Source organism: Sarcophilus harrisii, chromosome 1, assembly GCF_902635505.1.
Source record: "Sarcophilus harrisii chromosome 1, mSarHar1.11, whole genome shotgun sequence".
In the NCBI taxonomy this organism is placed as follows: domain Eukaryota; kingdom Metazoa; phylum Chordata; class Mammalia; order Dasyuromorphia; family Dasyuridae; genus Sarcophilus; species Sarcophilus harrisii.
The window spans coordinates 86,139,779-86,163,793 of NC_045426.1; the positions used below are offsets into that span (position 1 = coordinate 86,139,779).

At 43.8% G+C, this 24,015-nt stretch overlaps 1 protein-coding gene across 1 annotated transcript in view; it reads left to right on the forward strand.

Moving 5' to 3' along the window:
- Positions 1–23,355, forward strand: part of NCKIPSD (NCK interacting protein with SH3 domain) — a 29,372-nt gene extending 6,017 nt beyond the window's left edge. Inside the window, exons 2-13 of the mRNA XM_031959663.1 lie at positions 2,075–2,187; positions 7,787–7,988; positions 10,061–10,145; positions 11,102–11,685; positions 12,615–12,785; positions 14,486–14,572; positions 14,768–14,906; positions 15,118–15,198; positions 21,085–21,213; positions 21,438–21,530; positions 21,787–21,959; positions 22,322–23,355. Of these exons, the coding sequence (XP_031815523.1) occupies positions 2,075–2,187; positions 7,787–7,988; positions 10,061–10,145; positions 11,102–11,685; positions 12,615–12,785; positions 14,486–14,572; positions 14,768–14,906; positions 15,118–15,198; positions 21,085–21,213; positions 21,438–21,530; positions 21,787–21,959; positions 22,322–22,528 (2,064 nt within the window). The 3' untranslated portion in view covers positions 22,529–23,355. The remainder of the gene's footprint in view (positions 1–2,074; positions 2,188–7,786; positions 7,989–10,060; positions 10,146–11,101; positions 11,686–12,614; positions 12,786–14,485; positions 14,573–14,767; positions 14,907–15,117; positions 15,199–21,084; positions 21,214–21,437; positions 21,531–21,786; positions 21,960–22,321) is intronic.
- Positions 23,356–24,015: the final 660 nt, after the last annotated feature.

Sequence of the window (24,015 nt, forward strand, 5' to 3'; positions counted from 1 at the left end):
ACTGCAAGAGATGAATTCCATCAATAGCACATAGGTTTAAATATTGATAGACAGTTAGAACTGAAGGAATATAATCCATTGCCTCCTTTTTTTAGAGGGTGACACTGAAGTTTACAAAGAGAGAGGAACTTGCTCAAACTAACACAGATTGTTACTGACAGATCTGGGACTAATAACCAGGATTCCTAACTCCCAGACCAGGCTTCTTTATGCACTATGTTGTACTGACTCCATGAGTCCCTGATTATAGCTTTGGTCTGTGGCCTTGAATGTCATGGACATTTCTTCTAAGTACTAAGGCTACCTCTAAATAATGTGCTGTTCCAAGAGGTAGTAGTTCATCCCATTCTACCCGTTTTGGAAGTCTTCACACAGAAGCTAGATGACCACTTATTTTGTGGGTTGTAGTATGGATCTCTTTTTTTGTGTAGACTTGAATAGATGACCAGTGAAAATCCCTTTTAAACTTCACATTTTATGATTCCTTCAGAAATATCTGTGTTTCCAGGAGATTTGTACCATTGAGAATTTTCTTAGGGTCACTGAAAAGGGGAAGAGTAAGAGACAAAAAGGAGAAGTCAGTGCTGGACCTTCTATGGAGTCAGCTAGACATTTTGTAACACAGAATGTGGAAGCTGGAAGGATTCTTAGATACTTTTCAGGCTGATAGCTTCATTTTACAGGGAAGGAAACCTGATAGCTGAAGAGGAGGAGGGCCTAAAGACACATAATGTCCATTAGCCGAGCTAGAACTAGAACCCATGTTCATTTTGTTATTTTCCCATTGCATGATGCTGCTTATTTTTTCAGAGTCATAGCCATCCCTTTTCACTATTCAGCAGAGACCATATGGAAGAGACCTTGGAATAGCAAATCTCGGGTCTAGAGACATTTTTAGTACACAGAACATGAAACACCAGAGCTGGAAGAGATCTTAGAATGTAGAATGCCTATATTTGGAAAGATAAAATTAAAAAACTAAGGATCTAGACTAGACAGTCTCTTTCAGCTCCTTTGTTTTTTCTCTTTATTGTAACTGAGCTTTTTTTTTTTGTTTTGCTTTCACAACTTATTTTGAAATCTATCCCTGTCCCTTTCCCTACTTAATGAATCAACCATTGAGCAAAGATGTAAAAAAAAAGGAGGAAGAAGAGGCTGTTCAGCAAGACCAATCCTATAATTTGTCAGCTGTGCCTAAATGTAGATATAACATTCCAAAACTGTTATCCCCCATATTCAAAAAAAAAAGGGGGACAGTACATCCTTTCAAATCCTTTCTAGGACCAAAGGGCAGTTAGGTGATGTACTGGATAGAGCACCAGGCCTGGAGTCAGGAAGATCTGAGTTCAGATACAGCCTCAGACATTTACTGGCTATGTGACCCTATGAAAGTCACTTAACCCTTCATTCGTAAAATGAGCTGAAGAAGGAAATTGCAAACCGTTCCAGTTTCTTTGTCAAGAAAACCCCAAATAAGGTCACAAAGAGTCATGTGACTGAAACTGAACAACAACAACTGGGACCAAACTTGGTCATTGTAATTATATATAAAGCACTTTTTGTTCTTTCCATTCACATTGTTGTAGTAAATATTATTTTCCTGGTTCTCTTAGCTTTTCTCTTCATCAGTGTATAGAAGTCTTCCCAAAGCTTATATGAAAATGATGTGTTTTTTTAAAATATCAGTCTAGAAATATTTATTAACATCTTCTATATTTCAGTCCCTGTTTAATTTTTTTGTTTGTTATTTCTTATCACACAGTAATAATTTCCTTACAGTTGGCTTAGCCATTTTCCAATAGATGTAGCCTCTTCACTTTCTAAATGATGAAATTGAGGTCCACAGAGCAGTGACTTGCCTAGTCATGTAGAGAATTAGTGCCCAAATCAAGACTCAAACCCAGGTCTCCTGCTCCCTTGCATTGGGCCCTCTCTGCTACTGCTTCTGGTGCCATGCCCTAGTGGAACCAGGGGTCCACAGCTTGGCCTACCTCTTTCCCTTTTCAAGGAGAAGTCTAAAAATACACATTATTCCCAGGATCTAGCTTTACTTCTTCTGTTTTGCCTCCCCCAGGGTTTAGAGCAAGATGTCGTCATCCAGTCCATTGACCGAGCCATTGAAGCAGTGCACAATTCTGCCATGAGGAACGGGGGCAAGTACAACCTGGAGCAGCGGGATGTCCTGCAGTGAGTGGGGACCAGCAGCACCGAGGAGGGAGGGAAGCAGGCCCTGGGATGTCCGCTTTCTTTTTTCTTCATTCACCTCTACTCCTCCCCACCCCTCTTTTTTTTTTTTTTGGTAGAGAAGGGGGAGATTGGTTTTGGTTCAATTCTTTCCTGGGCTGAAAGTGTATAATTGGCCCAGGTGCTTTAATCAGCTGCATCTTTCCTATCTGGCTGGTTTGACCCTCCTTATCTAGTCCAGTGAGTCTTCTGATTATTTTATCCACTGCCAATCAAAACTCCTGAGCTCTGACAATCCTCCAGCCTCAGGCTCCCCTGCTGTGGGGATCACAGGCTCACAGCATTCTGCCTGATATATGTGCTTTGCTGTAGTTTTTTCAGGGCTGGGGGTCATTTATTAAGCATATACTGCTTTCAAGGATCCCACGAGGCGGGCAAAACACATGTTATTAGTCCCATTTTACTGAGGAAATTGAAGCTCTCAGAGGGGAAATAACTTGGTCAAGGAGATACACAAACTTTCAGCAGAGCCAGGATTCAAATTCATGCCTTTTAACCTCAAAATGTGTTATTTTTGCTAAGTTTCACTTCAATTCAGAAAACATTTATTAAATGCCTACTGTGTCCCAAATAACTATGGAATAGGGATGAATGAGAATTTAAGCAAAATGATTTGAGAAAGGGAGAGGAATCAAGGATAACTTTATGGAAGAGAGGTGTTTGGATCCCCGAGCCTTGAAGGAATAAAAGAATTTCAGCAGGCAGAAAGGAGGCAGTGTGCATTTCAGTCCTTTACAAATACTTCTTGTTGTTTGTCCTTTGTTCTCGAAGAGGACCCTGGAGTCAGGGAGGGATGCCCTGACATGCAAGTGAGTAGGATTGAAGTGACAGAAGGCTGGGCAAGGGCACCTGCCCCACTTCCCCCTCAAGAGCCATCTGGGTCCAGTGGCCAGAGAGAGATCAGGACTGGAGATGGCCCTGGGTATAGTGGAAAATCTTGGCCTTTTTAAGCTAAGGTCTTCAACAGGTCCCAGTTTAACTGAGACTGTACCTATTCAGTGATTAAGACTGAATATCAATAGAGGCAAAGAATCTACTCTTCCACCTCCCCACCCCCACCCCCATGAGTGAATAAATGAATAAATAAATAAAAGAATGAATGAATGAATGAATGAATCTGAGAAGGGAAGACTCTCAGGGTTTCTGACCAACTCAGAAATGACTGCTATTAACATTCAATCTGAGTCAGTCAGGACTCAGGGGAAGGGAGGGTGCAGAAGAAGGAAGGGTGAGCTTGGAAAATATCTAAGTTTGAAATAAAGGAGAGATTAATTTAAAAGGGAGATGTATGAAAAAAGGCTGGAAATAGGAACTGATGTAGAGCAAAGCTTCTTAGTCATGACCCATATGGGGTCATGGAATTATGATTTATTATTGGTAAATGCTTGATTTGTATTCCTATTTTATATACCCATGTACCCAGAGTTGCATAAAAATTTCTTGCGTGAAAAGGGGTCAGAATGAAAAAAGTTTTAAGAAGCCCAGGTTTAGAGGAGGGTGTTGAAGAGTTTGTATTAAATGCAATGGAAAGACCCTGAAGTTATTTGAGCAAAGGAGTGACACTCTCAGATACTGTGTTTTAGGAAGAGTTTTGGCAGTTATGGGAAGGATGGGTTGAGGATGGCAGAGCTTCAAGGCCAGGAGGCAAGTTAAGAAGCTATTATAGCTATTATAATAAAGCAACTAGAAAATGCTCCCTTGTCCCCTCTATGTCCCTGCCCCCAAACTCTTGGTTTCTTCCATGGTTTAACTCAAGCACCACCTTTTCTTCTATATGATGCATTCCAGTTCCCTCCAGCTTTAGAGTCCTTTTTCCTGAACCTGCCTACCTTACATATATATAGATATTTCATATCTATATATATTACTATATATATATATTGATATATATTCCCCTACATCTTCCACAAGAGAATTTAAGTTCCATAAAGTCAGGGACTGTTTTACTTTGTGTCTACTGGCATATGGTATGGATGCTTAAGAAATTTCTGTTGATTAATTGTTGCAAGCAGGAAATAACAAGTACTGAATTGAGGTGGCTTTGGAAGGAGCAAAGAAGAACTAGCTGCAGGAAGTATTGTGAGATTTATAAGAGAGGTCAGGAGGCACATGGGCTCTAACAGTTGTCTAGGAAATGGCTTTGTCCCTCTGTAACCCCCTCACCAAAGACTCTACATGTGGATAGGAGCTAGCCAGCCTGACCTGTCTGGGTCATGTCACATTCCCCAATGGTTGGTGCAAGGCCTGGAGAGGGTGGGGGGAATGGCAGCAGCAGCAGGGCCCTGGAAAAGGCACCAATTTTGGAGTTCGCATCCTTCATTTGTTCATTTTGATCCACAAGCATTCATTATGCACCTACTAGATACTCGAGGCTCTGTGCTTAAGGATACAATGACAAAAGCAAATCCTGACCTTGAAGAAGTCACACGTACATAAAATGTACATAAGTATATATTTTTGAAATAAACACAGAATAGTTTCAAGATGGAGACAAGGTCAGTAAGTGAGGAGATCTTGGGAAGCCTTAAAGGTAACTAGGGATTTTGAGAATAAGAGAGAGGAAGAAGGAAGTGGATTTGGGGAGTGGAAGCCAACTTGTGCAAAGAAATAAGAGCTGAAAGATAAAATGTCTTTTATGGTGAACAGCTAGGAGGCCAGTTGGACTCAAATGGAGAATTTGTGTAATAGAAGAATTGCACATGTTTAACCATTGTTGGAGTGTTTGCTAAGGGAAGGGGTAGGGAGAAAGAAGAGAGAAAAATTTGGAATCCAAATTTGCAAGGGTGAATGTTGGAAATTATCTTTGTTTGTATTTTGACAATAAAAAAACTATTATTATAGAAGACCTTATATAGCTGTGATGGAAATGGAAACCCCATGATATATTAGAAGAAACTCTGACCTTGACATCAGAAGAAGCTTCAGGGCTTAATAATGCTGTCACCCAGTAAGTCACTTTTTACCTGGGACTTCAGTCTCTTTTTCAACAATATGGGGATGGCAGAGCCTACAGTATGTATTTCTAAAGGCTGGTATGAGGGAAGTTGTTTGTAAACCTAAAATGTTAGAAAAACAGGAACTACTGTTAATAGTCAAAAAAAAAAGTGCATCCATCGTGCATCTTAGTTTCTTCATATGTAAAATGTTTTTTTTCTAGCTCTTAAGTCCATATGATATATAGATTCAGCATGATCTGTTAGATCAAGTTAGAGTTAGAATCCTGACTCTTTAATAGCTTTTGTAATCTTATATGGCCAGTTATTTAAATCTTTGAGCTGATTTCCTGATCTATAATTAGGATAGAGAGTGGACCTAGAATTTCATTGGTATAGGGAATTCCTGGTGAGGAAATTCACTTTATTAATACAGCTTGGTGCCTTCTCTGCCGCTGATTGGTAGAGTTGCCCCCTTTACTGGTAAGTTAAATAATCTGTCTAGAGTTAGCAGCTATTGTGTGTCAGAGGCAAGACTTGAACTTGGATCCTCTGGCAACAACCTGACCAGCTCCATCCACTCTGCCATAGGGATATTATTCCCTGTATTTTTGCCTTAAAAGGTTATTGTGGGGAATGTGCTTAGTAATCCTTAAGCACTATAGGAATAAAGTTGGTGTTATTATTGTTATAACAGGGAATGTGGGTGATCTAGAATGCAAAGACGGGGAAAACAGCTGGTCTAGAATATAAAGACAGGGAACACAGGGCATCATTAAACTATAGATTAAAAGAAAATGATCCATTCTTAGATGAGGTGGTACCTAGACTCTCTAAGCTTGTCAGTCAAGCTATGGTTTTCCCTACCTATCCTTGAGATTGGCACATGATTTGGTGGGTTTTTTTTTTTGGGGGGGGGGCTTCATTTTACTCATTTATTTTTTTAGGTTATACAAGTGCATTCATTTTTTACATATTTCCATGAGTCATATTGGGAGATAAAAATCAGAATAAAAAAGGTGAAAAGAGTATCCTTCAATATCCATTCAATTTCCATAATTCTCTCTCTGGATGTGGATAGCATTTTCTATCCAAAGTTTATTGGAATTGCCTGGATCACTGAATTGCTGAGAAGAGTTAAGTTTATCATAGTTGATCCTCACACAATCTTGCCATTGCTGTGTATGGTGTTTTCTTGGTTCTGTTCACTTCACTCATCATCAATTTGTGTAAGTCTTTCCAGGTTTTTCTGAAATCAGTCTGTTCATTTCTTATAGAACAATAATATTCCATTACATTCATATGCTATAAATTATTCAGACATTCCCTCAGACTGAGTGGATGATGGGTATCCATTCAGTTTCTAGTTCCTTGCCACTACAAAAAGGGCTGCCATAAACATTTTTGCATATGTGGATCCTTTTCTCTTTTTAAGACCTCTTTGGGATACTGATCCAGTAGTGAGACTGCTGCATCGTCATATATGCAGAATTTCATAGACTTTGGGGCATAGTTCCAAATTGCTCTCCAGAATAGTTGGATCATTTCACAACCATCAACAATGCATTAGTGTCTGATGCTAAGTGAAATGAGCAGGACCAGGAGATCATTATATACTTCAACAACAATACTAGATGATGACCAGTCCTGATGGATCAGGCCATCCTCAGCAACGAGATCAACCAAATCATTTCTAATGGAGCAGTAATGAACTGAACTAGCTATACCCAGAAAAAGAACTCTGGGAGATGACTAAAAACCATTACATTGAATTCCCAGTCCCTATATTTATGCACACCTGCATCTTTGATTTCCTTCACAAGCTAATTGTACAATAATTCAGAGTCTGATTCTTTTTGTACAGCAAAATAATGTTTTGGTCATGTATACTTATTGTGTATCTAAGTTATATTTTAATATATTTAACATCTACTGGTCATCCTGCCATTTAGGGGAGGGGGTGGGGGGGGTAAGAGGTGAAAAATTGGAACAAGAGGTTTGGCAATTGTTAATGCTGTAAAGTTACCCATGTATATATCCTGTAAATTAAAGGCTATTAAATAAAAAAAAAAAAAAAAAACAAAAAAAACAATGCATTAGTGTCCCAGTTTTCCCCACATCTCCTTCAATATTCATAATTAGCTTTCCCTATCATCTTTTTGGCAATTTATGAGCTATCAGGGAGGGACTTTAGTGGAAGATAAACAATAATATTATCCCTTCTTCTAAGGATAAGCTAAAGTTTATAAAACACTTTTACTCATAACTCTCTTTTGAGGTGGAGAGTATGTGTATCATTATCCCAGTTTTCCAAAGATGGAAGCAGGCTCAGAGGTTGAATAACTTGCTCAGGGTCATGCAGCCAATAAATGCAAAGCTGAGGTTAAACTTCAAGTTCTCAGACTCTAAATCCAAGGCTTTCTTGAGCATATCATACTACCTTAAAGGCAGAGTAACATTTGTATTCCTTTACACAGAAAGGTATAATGTCAGAAGATTTTCACTTCATCTCATTTCTTTTCTCTTCAGCCAACCATAACACTTCAGTATGGAGCTTCTCAAAGTCTAAAGCCTAGATACCAGGTATCTACACTTTCCTCTCCCTGCAGGAAGCTGATCCATCACAGGAAGGAAACATTGTTCCGCAAAAATCATGCAACCCCGAGCCCGATGACCATGACCCCTTCATCCAGTGACCACCACCTGGACACTGCTACCACTAGACAGTCCAATGGGGTCTGCAGGACCAGCTATGAGAGGCAGCATAGCCTGCCCAGCTCTGAGTTCCTGGGAGACAGTGCTTCCTACCAGGTATTGGGGAATGGATCAATAAAGACAAAGTGTTAATCTGCAGATCCTATAAGTTTAGCTAGCACAAGAGATCTTAACCTGGGATACACATATCACCAGTGATGTCTGTTTGTGAATGAATTGTAGGGGAGCTATATTTTGGGTGGGAAAAATCATATTTTTACTTTCACTAATCCCTCACTTAAATTTAGCATTATCTTCAATGATTTAAAAATCTTTTTTCTTGAAAGGGGACCCTTAGTTCTTCACCAGGCTGCCAAAGAGTGTCCAAAAGGTTAGGAACCTTTGAGTTAAAGGGTTTAGGCTGTTCAGTCCCCAATCAACAAGGCCTGGACATGGATCTAATTAGAAACTGCAGACATGGAAAGCTTAGGATCTATCACCAGCAAGCTTCTAGACTAGATCATTTGTAAGCTCTTTGAAAAGGGAGTGGAGATCACTAGCAGCTGGCAAGAGTTCATCAAGGACAGGTCGTGCCAGGCTAGCCTGCTGTTCTCCTTTGCCAGGACTCCAACTAATGAGCCTGATCACACATATACCTACGTTTCAGCAAGGCCTTGATAGTCTCTTATATGCCCTTGTGGACAAGATGGAGAGATAATGGTCAAGCTCAGTGTATTTGAAACTGGTAGAATGGCTGGAACCAAGGAGTAGGGTGTTGTGTCTTTGGTAAATGCTTTAGACTTGGATAAAGGTGGGGATGGCACATTTCCAGATTACTTGAGAAAGGTAGAACTCCAGCTGGATGACAAAATCAGACTCCGAAAAGACCTCAGCAGGCTAGAACAACAGAGTGAAGCTAATAAAATGAAATATAACAGGAACAAACATTAAGCTTATCCTTGAATTTTTTAAAAATCAGCTGTACTAGGGTAGGGAAGGAGGTGAGGCAAGAGGCAACCAGGTGGCCCAGTTGATAGAACTAGACCTGGACTGGGTCAGGAAGATGGAAGTTGAAATCCAGTCTTCGACATTTACTAGCAAGTTACTATTTGCCTCAGCTTTCTCAACTAGAAAATGGAGGTAATAATAGCAACTATGTCTCTGTGAGTTGTTGAGAGGTTCAAATGAGATGATATTTGACATAGTAAGTGCTATGTAGATGTTTGTTGTTATTATTATTAGTCTATGAAAAAGATGAGGAGAATTTAATGGCCTATAAATTTCCAGTGAGTCATTTGTGTGTTATGAGAGCCCAGAAGGCTGGTGTGATCTTGAGCTTCATTAAGAGAGTGCCCAGACTGAGGGAAACAGCAGTTTCCTTATTTGAGAGTCAATTCAGATTTTGAAGGAATGTCAGAAACTTGTGGCTTGTCTACGGGAGGTAACCAGTATAGGAAAGGTTTTTCTGCTGTGTGGGGATCATTTGAAGGCACCAAGCTGAGAAGATGTAGTAGTTGAAGATTACTGCGTATAAGGGCCATTAAACAATTTCTGTTTAACTCAAGAGAGTAAAGTAGGAGCGATGGGAGTCATCACAGGAGGCAGGTTTCGACTTAAATATAATGAATTAGAGTGGAGGGGATAGTGGAGGGGAGTGGAAGCTGGCATCCTGAGTCAGGAAGACCTAAGTACAAGACTTACCCTGAACAAGAGACTGTCAGTGCTTCAGGTAACTCAGACTATAAGTTGTAAGGCAGAATTGTACTGGGAAAGTGCATTTCCACATTGGGAGTTCCCTATACTGGTGATAGCATTGATCTGGAGAAAAAGAAAGAACCGAGAGATCTTTTTTCATTCATCACAACTGTTCAGCAATGTTATAGACTGAATAATGAAGGAACAACTTCCCTGTCGTTGGAAGTATTCAAGTAAAGGCTGAATGATCATCTATAAAGGGTTTTGGAGGAGGGAGACCTGTCCTGTTTGGGAGGCTGGACTCCCAGCTCTGAGATTTTAGGATTCTGTGCTTACTGAGGCCTGAATGAGGAGTTGTAGCAGGAATGGGAACCATCTTGGGGCTAGCATTGGTCATCAAGGCAGAGATGGAAAAGAGCTGCTGGACCCTTTTTTTAAGGTTGGGCTAAACAGCTCTGGAAGCTGCCACCCTAGACTTACTCTTCTTCCTACAGGTCCCGCCACATCCTCGCCGTGTGGCCTCCATCACACCTCCCCCACCAGGGAAACGGCGGCCCATCCCAGTGGGCTCTGTGAGAGGTAAAGGGGCTTTTGTGCAGGTTGAGGGGGGTGCTGGAAAAGGACAGTGAGAGGCAAGACAACTCAGCACCTCCTTGTTGGGCCCCTCCTGGGGGGGAGTTACCCCCTTAGACTCTGCTTGGGACCACTGGGCTGGCTCTGAGGATTAGAGACAGGAATTGTTTAATCCTTTGTCCCAATTCTGGACCAGAATGCCCTGATCTAGACAGAGTAAGCCATGTCTTGAGATCACTGGTTTGGATTGGGGTGGAGTGGGAGGGGGGGGTTGATAGCTGCCATGTGTGCATGTGTGGAGGGGCTGGTATTTTAAGGGCAGCATAGTAGAAAACTATTGATCTTGGAGTTCAGAAATGTAGATTAAAATCCTATATCATCTAGGACAAGTTCATCTTCTATCTCTAGCTTCAGTTTTCTTATTCACAAAATGGGATTATAAATATCCATCCTAACTACTCCACAGGGTTGTGGTAAGTAAAATAGCTTGTCAGTTTTAAAGTCCTATAGAAATGTGAGCTGTTGCTATTCATAATAATTGTCTTATTTTCCCACCATCTCCCTGCTGTCAGCCAGGTGCCTGAATGCTTTCGGCATGTGTGACTGAGCTTGGGCCAGGACAGTCCTTCTGTGATTGACATTCCCCTGGGGCAGCTGCTGCCCTAGTACTCCCACTTAGCCATCCCCCATCCATCTCCCTGCCCCAAGCTGTGAAGGGAAGAAGGGAAAATGATGACAGAGACAGAGAGAGAAAATTAGAAGAGTAAGAGACAGAAGGAAAGATAATAATGAGTTAACTACATATGGTGCTTTGAAGTTCGCAGATTGCTTTACAGAAAGAGCTCTTGAGCTCAGAAGCTTTGGAACCAGGTGGAAGAGCAGACAGCAAGGGGAGAAAGGAAATGCAAGACTGGCAGTGGGTGGGAATTTGAAGGGTCAGGGTTTCTGTCCTCTTTCTGTAGGGAGTCCAGATGCTCGTCCAGATGCTCCAGCTCGGGGCAGCTCCCTGTCCAGCAACTCCTCAGTCAGTACCACCTCCCTGGACACACTGTACCCAGGACCCAGCACTGTGGATCCAGGACCCCCCACGGCTGCCTCAAGCCCTAGCCACACACCTCCTCCTATTCCTAGCCGAAGCAGCACTCGGGGTGCTGCTCCCCAACCCCCCACCCCACAGAACCAGAACACCTCTCCAGAGCCCCCCAGGACCATGGAGGGCCTTCCTAAGAAGGAGGAGCAGGAGGAGGTAGCTATAACAGCCCCAGGCCCAACTCCAGCCCCAGCCCCAACTGCAGCTCCCGAGCTGAAGGCCATTAGCACCCTAACTCTAGAGGAGGCAATAAAGAAGGAAGAGGAGCCTGTGGCCCCAGGGACTGTGCCTTCCACAATTGGTGCAGAACTGATGGAACTGGTCCGAAGAAATACCAGCCTGAGCCATGACCTGTGCCGTGTGGCCATCGGGGTGGTTGTTGGACATATCCAGAGCTCAGTCCCGGCCATTGCAGCTGTCATGGAGCAGATCCTCATCTCCTTGGTGGAGAGCAAGGTACAGGGTGGAGGGCGGTAAGAGAAGATGGGTAACAGGATGGCAGCCCATCAACTGGGATTTAGTGGGCTCCCTACTTTGGGTCCAACCCAGAAGAAAAGGCAGAGAATGAACAGACTTAGGTTTGACCCTCAGCGGGTGCTTAGTTTGGAGGAGAGGAGGCAGAAGAGCGAAAACAGGTCCGGGTTCTGCTTCAGGGAGCTGCCAGGGAGGGGGAGGGGGCAAAATAAGAGCAGCAAACCAGAGCACCAGCGCCCGTGTCAGAGCCTGCGGACCCAGCTGGGCCCAGCCCCATTCCAGGCACTCCCATGCTCAGCCTGGTCAGCTAGGAGGTCGTATTTTCTGAGGGTCGCAGAGAAGTTAATCAGGAAGTGGGCTTGGGAAGATTGATGCTGTTTTTAATTCCTTGTTTTCCTGCCGCGTGGAACTGTTATTACTAGGAAGGGTTCTGGAGTCAAAGGTCAATTTTGTTTTTTTGCTGAGGCAGTTGGGGTTAAGTGAGTTGCCCAGCGTCACACAGCTAGGAAGTGGTAAGTGTCTGAAGTCGGATTTGAACTTAAGTCCTCCTGACTCCAGGGCTGGGGCTCTATTCACTGAGCCACCTAGCGGCCCCCTAAAGTCAATTTTAAGATCAAGCCAGGAGGCGGAGGCTGTGGACCATGTGAATGGGGAGACTTGGTTGAGAGACCCTAGTCTGAGGGAAGAGACAGGCGTGAAGCGAACAGAATCCAGCCCACATACAGTGGCAGAAAAAGCTGAAGGAGAACGGCGGGGTGGGAGTGATCACAGAAAATCCTCCAAGGCAGTGGCGGGGGTGTGGGGTGTGTGGGGGGGTTGGGAGGCGGGAGGGGGACGAGGCAGTGGCTGGGGGAGACACGGAGACCTCACTCACTGACCTTCCTTTGTCTGGGTCCTGGGGGGCGGGGCAGGATTTAAGCTCGGCCCTGCCCTCAGGCCAAGTGTGTCACGACCAGCACCGGCTGGAGGTGATTTTCGCTGATTTAGCGCGGCGCAAGGATGACGCCCAGCAGCGCAGCTGGGCGCTCTACGAAGATGAGAACGTCATCTGCTGCTACCTGGAGGAGCTGCTTCGGATCTTGGTGGGCAGCCGGGGGGCGGAGGCGGGAGGGATCCGTGGGCTGCGATTCGGGGGCCGGAGGAGAGAGGGAAAGGGGAGAAGATCCCGGGATGGCCATGAGGGCTCACACCGTTCTAGAAAGATGTTTTTGAGCTACTAGACCTCAAATCTTTGAGGCTAAAGATTTTCCCGCTTCCTTCCCAGGATTCTGCTTGAGCAGGATTCTATTCCCTCTGATACTCAGTTTTCTTAGCGGAGAAATCTTGTCCTGGCAGGATCGCAGTTAGGGGGCGGGGTTGGGGTGGAGATGGACAATTAAAAAAAATTCAAATCATCAAGCATTTATTGTGTCTCACATGTGCCCAGCACATGCTAGATACTGGGGTTACAAAAAGGATGATCGCTGCCCTCAAGAACCTTATAGATGCTGATTAGGGAGACACACTTTGCACAGATTAATATATACAAACTAAGTTAGCTGGGGGGAGAGCATTAAAATGGGGGAGGGGAATCAGTGAAAGACTCAGGCAGGGGGTGGCACCTGAAGGCTTCTAAGTGGTAGATATGAAGAGGGAGAGCATTCTGGTTTCAGGGAGGTGAAATGATGTCTATGGGGGGACTAGCTGATAGCCTAGTTTTGCTGGAATGTAAAGCTTGTGAGGGGGAGGGTTGGGAAATTTGTCAGGAAAGCTAGGTTGCAGCCAGACTAAGAATGGCTTTAACTGACAGAGAAGTTGGTGTTCTACTTTAGACATGATCCATATATAGCCAGTGAAGCGTCTTGAATATATAAGAGATCTGGTCAGCCCTGGGTGGAAAAATGAATCTGGAAGTTATTTGGTCAGAAAGGGAAGAAAAGGCTATTCAGTAGTCTGTGGGAAAGGTGATGAGGACTGGAAGTTAGCAATGTTTCATAATTTCCTGTGCCTTTTATATGATTTAAGGACTGGAAGACATCTTAGAACTTAGGGTATCCAAGTTGGGAGGGATGCTGCTTTGCAGCCAAGCTGGACCACTTTCTAGCTCTTTGCCAGACTCTCCCTGCTGGCTTTCAGTTCCTTGTATTTGCTTAAGGCATCTTCCATGCTTGAACTATGTTCTGTCCACATTTCCACCTGTTGTAATCTTTCTCTCCCTCCAAAGGCCAGCTCTGATGAACCTTTTTCATCCCCCTCAGCTGAAGTGATCTCTTTCCACAAATTATCTTAGAGAAATTTATAAAACTCTTCTCTGCTCCTCTCTTATTCTCTACCTTATGTTATATTAAACCTGAATACATTTTGAATCCCATCAAAATATATGTGTCTTGAACACCAAGGGCTGTTTTTTTTTTGTATTGTGTATCCTCAATATAGAATATTCTTAGTAGACTCAATTTATGTTTTTCAGATTAATTTGAATTCTGACTCCAAAACTTTTACTATGTTTGAGACTTGTTCCTAATAATAGGTATCTGCCTTCAAGGAGCTTACAGTCTACTTGGGAGGAGTGAGGGAGTTAGTCAAGAGATCTGGGATGGCAATTCTTGCCAGAGCCCAGCCTAACAAGGTGAACTGAAATGGAGCAAAAAAAAAGATCTGAACAAAATGCACTTTAAAAATGTGAAGAAGGAATGAGATCCCTTCCAATTGGAGTGGGGCATCTGAGGGTCTGAGCAGATGTTAGTGCATATATCTATGCCTGTGATCAGAGGGTGAGGCGTCCCTCCATTGTCTTTTCCAGACAGATGCAGACCCAGAAGTTTGTAGGAAGATGTGCCAGAAGAATGAGTTTGAGCCGGTTCTGTCTCTGGTGGCCTATTATCAGATGGTACGGGTTGTGGGATTGAGCTGCACACATCTGGGCATAGAGCGAAGGTTGCTTGAAAAGGGTGGAGAGAGATCTTCTGGAGAGTGGAGAGTCTGACTTCTGCTCTCCCTCAATCCCAGGATTCAGAGCGGGTATTATGGGCAGGGGATGGGCTGAGTGGACACTGGTCAGGACTGACCTTTCTTCCATCCTCAGGAGCACCGGGTTGCCCTCCGCCTGCTACTCCTGAAGTGTTTTGGGGCCATGTGTAGCCTCGATGCGGCTGTAATCTCTACACTGGTCACGTCCATCTTGCCAATGGAGCTGGCTCGGGACATGCAGACAGACACACAGGGTGAGGACAAAGGGCCCTCCAAGCCTTGGCCAGCCCTCAAGGTTCCTCCTTCTCCCACTCATAACGTACAGGACTTTTCCTGTGCTCCCTTTACCCTCCCCAGCCTCAGACCTGATTCCCTGGGAATAGTCCAAGGCTTCCCTTGCTGCCTCCTCCAAGGTCAGCCTGGGCTCAGACTGAGCGGGAACATTTCACTCTCTTCCTCCCACAGACCACCAGAAGATGTGTTATTCAGCCTTGGTCCTGACCATGGTCTTCTCTATGGGGGAGCCGCTCCCTTATCACCACTATGGTAAGGCTGAGGGATGTGGGAGAAGGGGAACTCCCTAGGCCAGATGGCGCCTGGGAGTGGGCAGTGGGCCTGCCTTGTCCCAGCAAGGTTTTTCTTCTGGCTTTTTCTGCTCCAATCCAGTGGCTCCCTTACCTGCATAGTACCTTGTGAAGTGTACTGGTTTTGGAGACTGGGTCAGGGGCGGGGGGTGGATCCTGACTTCTAATACTGGCCCTGCTGCCTCTTCCCTGTGATTTTAGACGAGTCACCTCACTTTTTCTGGCCTAGATTTCCTCATCTATGTAATAACAAGGTTAGACTAGATTAGAGATTTTTAAACTGGCTGTGTGTCATGTGCAACTTAGCTAATAATGATTGAAGCCTGAGGATTCCTCAGAATAAGATCACAAAAGAAGCCAATTATATTAAGTTTTCAAAATATTTGTAAAAAGGAAGTCTTCCTGACTCCAAGAACATTGCCTTACCTGCTGCATCACCTGGCTGTATGGTGTTTGAGGCCCAGCCTTGGCAATGGGACTAATCTCTGATACTGCCAGGGACTCGACCTTGGGCAGGTAACCAAGACTCTCCGAGTCCCCAGTGACTTTTATTATGACAGGTTGTAGATCAGTTTCCAGTCGGTGTCAGTGGAAGAAGGTGGCTCAGTGGATGGGGTTCTAGACCTGGGATTCAGGAAGACCTGAGTTCAAATGTAGCCATTTCCCAGCTGTGTGACTGGGCAAGTCATTTAACCTGTCTCCCTCAGTTTTTTTTTATCTATAAAAGGAAGATAATAACAAGAGCTGCCTCCTAAACTTTTGAGGATCAAATTAAATAACATGTAAACTATTTGATAAATTTTAAAATGCTGTGTAAATGTGAGCTATAATCAGCTATTATGTGAGCTATAATCCTGGCCCCAGGCTTATGTAGAATTGGATAAGAGATCTTAAACTGGTGCCTGTGTGGTTTACAGGCTTGTTTTACAAAGAGCTTTCTTCATAGCTCTATGCGATTGGTGTTGATTAAACCCAGGTCCGGCCCAGCAGTGTACAGGCTGTTTTATTTGATGTCTTTAAGCAATATATTAGAGAAACTAATCTCAGTTTTTTTTTTTTTTTCATAAATCAAGCCTCAAGTGAAAATATACTTTCCCCAAAGTCCTGTCAGGATGTGATACTATAATCTAGTATCATACAGGGACATAGAAGATTTTTTCTTTTGGATCAGGAGCTATAGGAGCTTTTATGGGGCAGAAGGGTGAAGACCTGGTACCTAGGTGGAGGGGCTGTCTCCAGACAGGTTCAGGGTCAGCCTGAGAAAGTGGACCCCTCAGGCAAGGCCACATTGACTCAGGAAACCAGGTGTCTGGAAGGATTGCAGTGCCCTTACAGAAACAGAGAAGTTCAAAGTTTTGGATTTGGAGAGAGGTGGGGAAGATTGAGTCATATTTTGAATACACTGAGTTTTAGATGCATAATCAGCAGATAACTGTGAATTTGGGAAAAGAGTTCTGGGAAATGGATATAAGGGCTGGATACAAGGATTAGGAGGGGTCACTTCAGTAGAGGTGATAATCAGACATATGGGAGTGGATGAGATCATGAAAAGAGAGTATAGAAAGAATAGGAAAAAATCTTAGGACAGACTCTTTAGGAACAGTTATACTTAGGGATTCAGTAGGGGAAGACTGTGAGCTAGCAGAAGATATTGAGAAAAACATAGTTAAGTAGAATGAGAATCAGGACAAAAGCAATGTCATGAGACATGGGAAATGAAAGTACTGAATAAGAATAATGGAATAAGTAATAATAATAATAACTGAGTAAGTAAACAATACTGTGGGGAAAATGTAAAAAAAAAAAAAAAAAAAAAGATGCCAAAAACCCCCCATGGAATTTAGCAGTTAAGATTTCATCATTCAGTCCATTCTTGGTCCTGGAGAACAAGTCTTGAAACAGAAGTTTGCTTCTCTCTTCTTTGAGAAGAGGTGAAAGATGTCAGGGGTTTAAGGTTGCATGTGCTATCTGGGTCACATTGTTGGTCAGTTTTATTATTTTTCTTTGTAACAAGAAAGGGTTTGATATGGGAATGGAACATATCAGAAAATGAGTGAATGCAAAAACCAAAAAGCATTAAAAAAAACAAAAAAACAAAAAGAGGTCAATGGGAATCTTTACAAGTGTGTTCTTGTTATTGTGGTGAGGTCAGAAGCCAGATTACACTCTGTATTGAGGAGTGAGTGGGAGGGTGATAAAGAAGGAGATATAAAATCAAGTTAAAAAAATACTGTGATAGATTCTGGAGAGAGCAAAGTCAGAGGAAGGTTTGAAGATCAGAGAGGGAGAATTATCAGTTGGGGCAGACTTCCAGATAAGATGGGAAGGAGAAGGCTCAAGGGCATGGTGAAAGGAGTCAGCTTAGATAATAAAGAAGGACCAACTCATTCTCTGAGATAAGAAGATGATGAGGGAAGTATACAGATTTTGAAGTATGGAGGATGTGAAAGTCCTCAGTGGGTGTCCTCAATCTCAGTAAAATAAATGAAGTCATCTGATGGGGAAGTATGGTGGTAGGCTAGTTGGTAGTTGGGAAAAATTGGGAAAGAAAAATTTTGATTACTCTTTTGTGGGAATGTGATAGAGATAGTCCATAGGAGATGAATAAATGAGTTTTCATGCACTGATGAGGAAGTGTAGTCAAATGGACAGGTTTCATTAATGAAGTTATTCATGTTATCTGTAATGATTTCCATCAAAGTTTACTGGCTTTGGAATGAGAAAAAACTAGTGATAAAAGTAGTGTTTATATAGTGCTTTAAATCTACAAAGTGCTTTAATTATATTGTCCCATTTGATTCTCAGAACAATCCTGTAAGGCAAGTGCTACTTTTTATAGTGCTACCATTTTATAGTTGAAAAAACTGAGGCATGAAAAATTACCCATGCATACGTTTTGTAAATAAAAAGCTTTAATTTAAAAAAAACCTTAAAATCTAAATTTAAAAAAAAATTGTCCCATCTAAAAAAAAAAGTAGAGCTTACATGACTTGCCCAGGATTCTCACAGCTAGCAAGTACCTAAGATGGAATTTGAACAGGGAGCTTCCTGACTCCAAGACTAACACTTTATTCACTGAGGCATCAAACTATCTTTTTTTCTTTCTACATTTAAAAAAAGTTTATATAACATAAGGATTATTTGTTTAACTGAGCCATCAAACTATCTTTTTTTCTTTCTACATTTAAAACAAGTTTATATAACATAAGGATTATTTGTTTAACTACTTGCTAGAATTCGCTTTCAAATTCACTGGAATCTGATGTTTCACTTCCCCTTCCCTTGTCCTACAGTGAGTTAATTTATGACTGTTTAATTTTTCTTCCTGAGGTCTGGTTATTTATTTTATTTGTTTCCTGTTTTGTTAGCTTTTGTTTTTTGGTAGGTTCCCTCATTTCAGTTAGATTTTCAATTTTGTTACCTTATAATTTGGTGTAATAGTTGGAGAATTTTAAAGATTTATTCTCCCTTTGTGACTTCCTACTTTTTATTTTTGTTTTGTTAAATTTTTTTGTTGGTCAACTTGGCTTATAATGTAACAGTTTGTCAGTCTTGTTTTGTTTTGTTTGGTCCAATGTCACTTTCAAGGTGGTTCAGGGAAGTTACTTAGTCTTCACCATTCCCAGTGTCCTTTTGTCTGAAGTTACATGTTAAGTAAATTAGAGAATAGTGAAATATTTGCCATTGTCCTTTTGAATCTTACTCTAACATAGTATCCCTTGGACCTTAAAGGAGGGCTGGTCATAGCCAAGTCTAACCATGCTATTCTATTACTCAATAAAGGCCAGTGATTCTTTGTTGCATTTAGGATCAAATATAAACTCCATTGCTTAACGTTTAAAACCCTTCATGACTTTGCCCTCTAGCTGTATTCTGTGTTACTGCACTTTACACACTACATACTGATTGCACTCCTTGGTGTTCCTCACCAGGATACATACAGTCTCCTCGCAGTGTCTGTCCTCTGTGTCCAGAATGCACTGTAACCCTTCCCCAGCGTCTTAGCCCTCTTTCCTTTAAAACTCAGATCAGGCACCACCTTCTACAACAAGTGCCTCCTCGCTCCTCCCAAACTGCTTATGTTTATTTTTATGTAGGTAACACTGTGTTTTGAGGTGTCACTGTTAAAGGTGCATTTGGCTGAGATATATTTGTTATCCTCCTTTCCTCGTACCACCTTTTTCTCTGGCAATGTAATCAACTATACCCTCAGCAATCTAAATCTATGTGATCCTGTTTTGATTCCCTCCTTTGCTGCTTTATGGAATTAAAAGTACAATCTCAGTAGCTCAGAGCCTCTAGTTCAGAAAATTCCTAATATTTAGACATAGATTTGTCTCTTCCCTAATTTGAATTTATATTTATTTCTATCTGATCCCCTGACCTTTTTATAATTGTAGCAAAAATTTGGATTACCAGAAACATAGAGGGTAAAGTCAATCAGTTAACAAATATGTATTTAGTATTTATCATGTTCTCTACACTACGCTAAGCACAATGGGGATGTAACATAGTGCAAAAATAGTCTTTGCTGAGGAAGAGTATATAACAGCATTTATTAAAAGACAAGTACTGGAAGAAGATGAAAAAAGAACAGGTCTTTTCTTGGAAATTTCCTCAGTTTTTGGAGAGGTACAGGTACAATTGATAGCATTAGCCTGAGATACCTGTAAGTGCCAGTGACCCTCCTAGATTTCTCCCTTCACTGTTGCAGCTTTTTCCTTTTGCCTATTGTTTCTGTGCTGCAGGTTCTTCTCCCTCAACTCTTGAAGAAAGGAAGATCTCCTTTTTTCCTCTGAACCTCCGAATCTCTTTCATGTTGTGTTTCTTTAAGAACTTCAGGTTTTAAATCCTGCTGGTTCAAATGTTTTGAGAGTTCCATGTCTCTCCCAAGCCCCCAGAGGCCCAACACTAGTGCTGATTTCTGAGACCAGGGTGACATGCACACTTCTGTACAAAGCTGTACCTCCCCTCAGGCAGTCATGGACTGGGTATAAACTAGATCTGTACCCCACCTTTGGGCTCTCCCCAGTCTGAGACAAGCAGTGACGCAGACACACATGGATGGATAGATAAATACAGGATACATATGCGCAGGGCAGAAAGGCTACACAGATGTGTACATTGTCACCATTTTGCAGGAAGGAAGGTTGAGACTCATGATGGTTGAGTAGCTAGATCAATATTAAACAGCTATTGATTGTGGGAGCTAAAATTCAAATCCAGGTTCTAGATTATCTGAGCACCCTTTCTATTATTCTTTTTTGTTTTTCACTTATTAATACTAGCTAAATATTAATAGTGATTGATAGATTTAGGCCCATAACACATTCAAGCAGTTCTAACTCAGAAGATGGATTAGATCTGTTCTGCTCATTGAGCCCAAAAGAAATAGAAATAGGCTAAAATTACAGGGATGCAGATTTTGACTTGAAGGAAACTCTTTAACAAAGACAGCTGACCAAAAATGTAGTAAGCTGCTTAGCAGAGAGGGATTTCTCCATTACTCAAAATTATCAAGCTGGATGACCATTTGTTGAGAATGTTATAGAAGGGATTTCTGCTCAGAACAGGTTGGACCAAATGTGGCCTCTGAGCTCCTTTTAAGTCCTGAGAGGCTGTCTTTACACACTGGAAAGGGAGGTATTTCAATTAGGAACAGTTCAGGAATCTGCATTTGGGGTAGTGGGGCAGGGGAGACCAGAAATGTCACAAGTTGGGGACTCAGAGCATTCCTGAGGCCCTTGATTGGTTTGCCCAGCCAAAGTGAATTGGATGGGTGCTAAGTGTGGGGCCCAGGGAGAGGACCAGAACCATGTGTGACTTTGTGCCTTCCTCCTCCATTCAGAGCACCTCAGTGCCCATTTTGTCCAGTTTCTTTTGGATGTTGTTGAGGATGGTCTGCCCTCAGATACAACGGACCAGTTGCCTGACCTCTTTGTCAATCTGCTTCTGGCCTTCAATCTGCACATGCCAGGTGAGGGGAATCTCCATCACCCCCAGAGCCTTAGAAAACTCTCATTTTATGAGTGAGAGATAGCCTTCCCTCTTTTCAAGGCACCCATGAGGCCTTATACACTCAGTGAAGGCCTAATTAAATTGGGGAGATAGCCCCTAGAGGGAGGAGGGAAAGCTCCAAGACATGACCTCCCATCATCCTGGATTCCTCACGCCAGTCTCTCTGAGCCTGTTTTTCTTCAGACCCAGAAAACAATGTCATCATGACCACTGTCAGCAAACGTTCAAATGTCAAGATCTTCACAGAGAAGCTGTTGTTGTTGCTGAACAGAGGGGGTAAGGTGGAGAGGAGGGGAGGGCCTGCAAGATCTTGGGAGGAGGTGCTGGGGACTCTGGAGGGAAATGCTTTTTCTCTGCCCTCGCTCCCTTCACTCCAGGGCTCGTGGGGTGCTAGGGGACGTAAAAAAGGGAAAGTGCCTGAAAGGGGAGGCAGGCCCTGGGTAGACCTTTGGATGGTGACCAAGGCCTGGAAAGGAGAAAGCAACATTCAGCTGGGACTCTGTCCTGTCCCCACTCCCACTCCCATCTCCAGATGACCCCGTGCGCGTCTTTAAGCACCAGCCACAGCCCTCTCATTCGGTCCTCAAGTTCCTGCAGGATGTGTTTGCATCCCGGGAGACGGCTTCCATCTTTTATCACACGGACATGATGGCCTTGATTGACATCATTGTGCGGCATATCTCAGACCTATCACCTGGAGACAAGGTGGGCCCGGGGTTGCTCAAATGCTTCCTGTGAGGAGTCACACAGACACAGACACACACACACACACACACACACACACACACACTCTGCTGGGGGTGGTGGTGGGAATCAGGCACCCTTGAAGACCAGCCAGTGCCCAGTACTTGAGGAACTAAATTTGTTGCCCCCTTAACCCATCATAGATGTAAGAGTTTGGGACTCTTCCCCACTCTGGGGGCCGGCCTTGGGCTCCCCTGGAGTCACCTCTGGTTTCAGGGTCCTTGTCTGCGATGATGGAGATTGGGGCATCCTCCCCTACCCCTGCTGTCCCCCTGACCCTGATTCAGAGGGTGATCCAACTCTGGCCTGCCTTCCTTCCCCAGCTGCGCATGCAGTACCTGACTCTGATGCACGGCCTCATCCGCTCCACTTCCTACCTGCAGCACAGCCACCGGCTGCCAGACCTGCGGGCCACCCTAAAGCGTATCCTGTCTGAAGAGGAGGGTGGGCTGCAGAGCCAGACTGACCAGACCATCGTCCGCCACATGTGCGAGGAATTCCCTGCTCTCCTCTGCCCGTCCACCAGCTAACCCTCGGCCCCCTACCTGCCTCTGCTCTCGGCCATCTTCCCCAACCCCAAGCCCCAGACTCCTACCCCTTAACATCCACTCTATGATCTGGAGACTTCCGGGTGAGGGGGCTTGACGCCCTCACCCTAGGCCTTGGGGGCCCAGAACGTTTTGCACAGAGTTGCGGAATGGGGGGCATGAAGCTGAGCCGGTCTCAACCGCCCCCATTCACCCCCCCAGAAGCAAAAAGCACTGGAAACTGGGAAGGGCTGAGGCTCTGGGTGATCTTTGATACCAGGGAGGAAGGGGAAGCAGAGAACGAACCACAAAGCATTGGAAACCCTGTGGCATTGGGAAAGGTCCTGAGTGTTCCTTGGGGGGTGAGGGACTGATGCTCCCCCAAGGCTTGTCTTCCCTGTTTCTCCTCCCACCCCTGCTTATTACCTGGCCCTGCTCACACTGCTCTTCTAGGCTGACCTTATTGAGGCTGCCTCAATTACTCCCTGCCTACTCTTCTCACTCGCCTTCTTGCCTTAGCTTTGCCCCTAGCCTGCAGGGCCCAGTTGTCCTCTCACATTCTCCCAGTGCCCCTTGGGATTGGGGTCTAGCCCCAAGTTGGGAAGGAGGCTAAGGAAGGAGCTGACAGGCCCTCTGGTGGGCCAGGAGCCTCTGCCCCCTGGTGTTCAGGGGTGCATTGGAGCCCTGCTCCACTCTGGGATGGCCTGACCAAAATCAGGTTTTGTTTTCTCTGTTAAAAAATGTACGAATGTTCAAAGGGACGCGTATTTTCTTAACTGCTTATAAGCATAGCCAGACTGGAAAATAGATGAATAAATCACTCACAAGCATCCCTAGGTTGTGGGACCTTCTAGCCTGGTCTGCATGTGGGGAGTGAGAAGAAAGGACGAGGGAGGAAAAAGGATCCCTCCCCCAGGACTGGGGAGTAGGAAGCATAAAGTCAGAGAATTTACAGTGGAAAGAAACCTATATATTAGGCATGTTTATTCTAAAAGGCTCATTTTATAGATGGGAAAAATGGAGGCCTCCCAAAGGAAAGAGACTTTTCCAAGATCACACAGCAGGGAACAAGTTCAGAGCTGAATTTGGATCTGACTCAATTGCTTGTGCTTTACTTGGCACCTTCTTTGACAGTCGGGGCTGCTGTAGTCCTCCTGGATCAGGGGAGACGTCTGGAGGCCCTAACTGTGACTCGTGTCGGGGGCGGTGACCTCAGCCCGGGGAGCCTGTTTATGTCCTCCAGTCACCCTTGGGATTGTGGAGGAAGAGGGTCAGCCTCAGACTCCCCTTCCCTGTCTGGGATAGGGGGTGAGAAACAGGTTGGTCTTTAAATCCCATTTTCCTCCTCTCATATCTCCTTTCTCTCCAGCCCCTTTCTTTTCTGGCTATTGGTACTGACGTCCTAAGCCTGTGAGGTGATGTGAAGGGAGTAGAGGGAGGGTGGGAGAGTGGGTACAGTGTCTCATATATGGAAGGTTTCTCTTTCCACA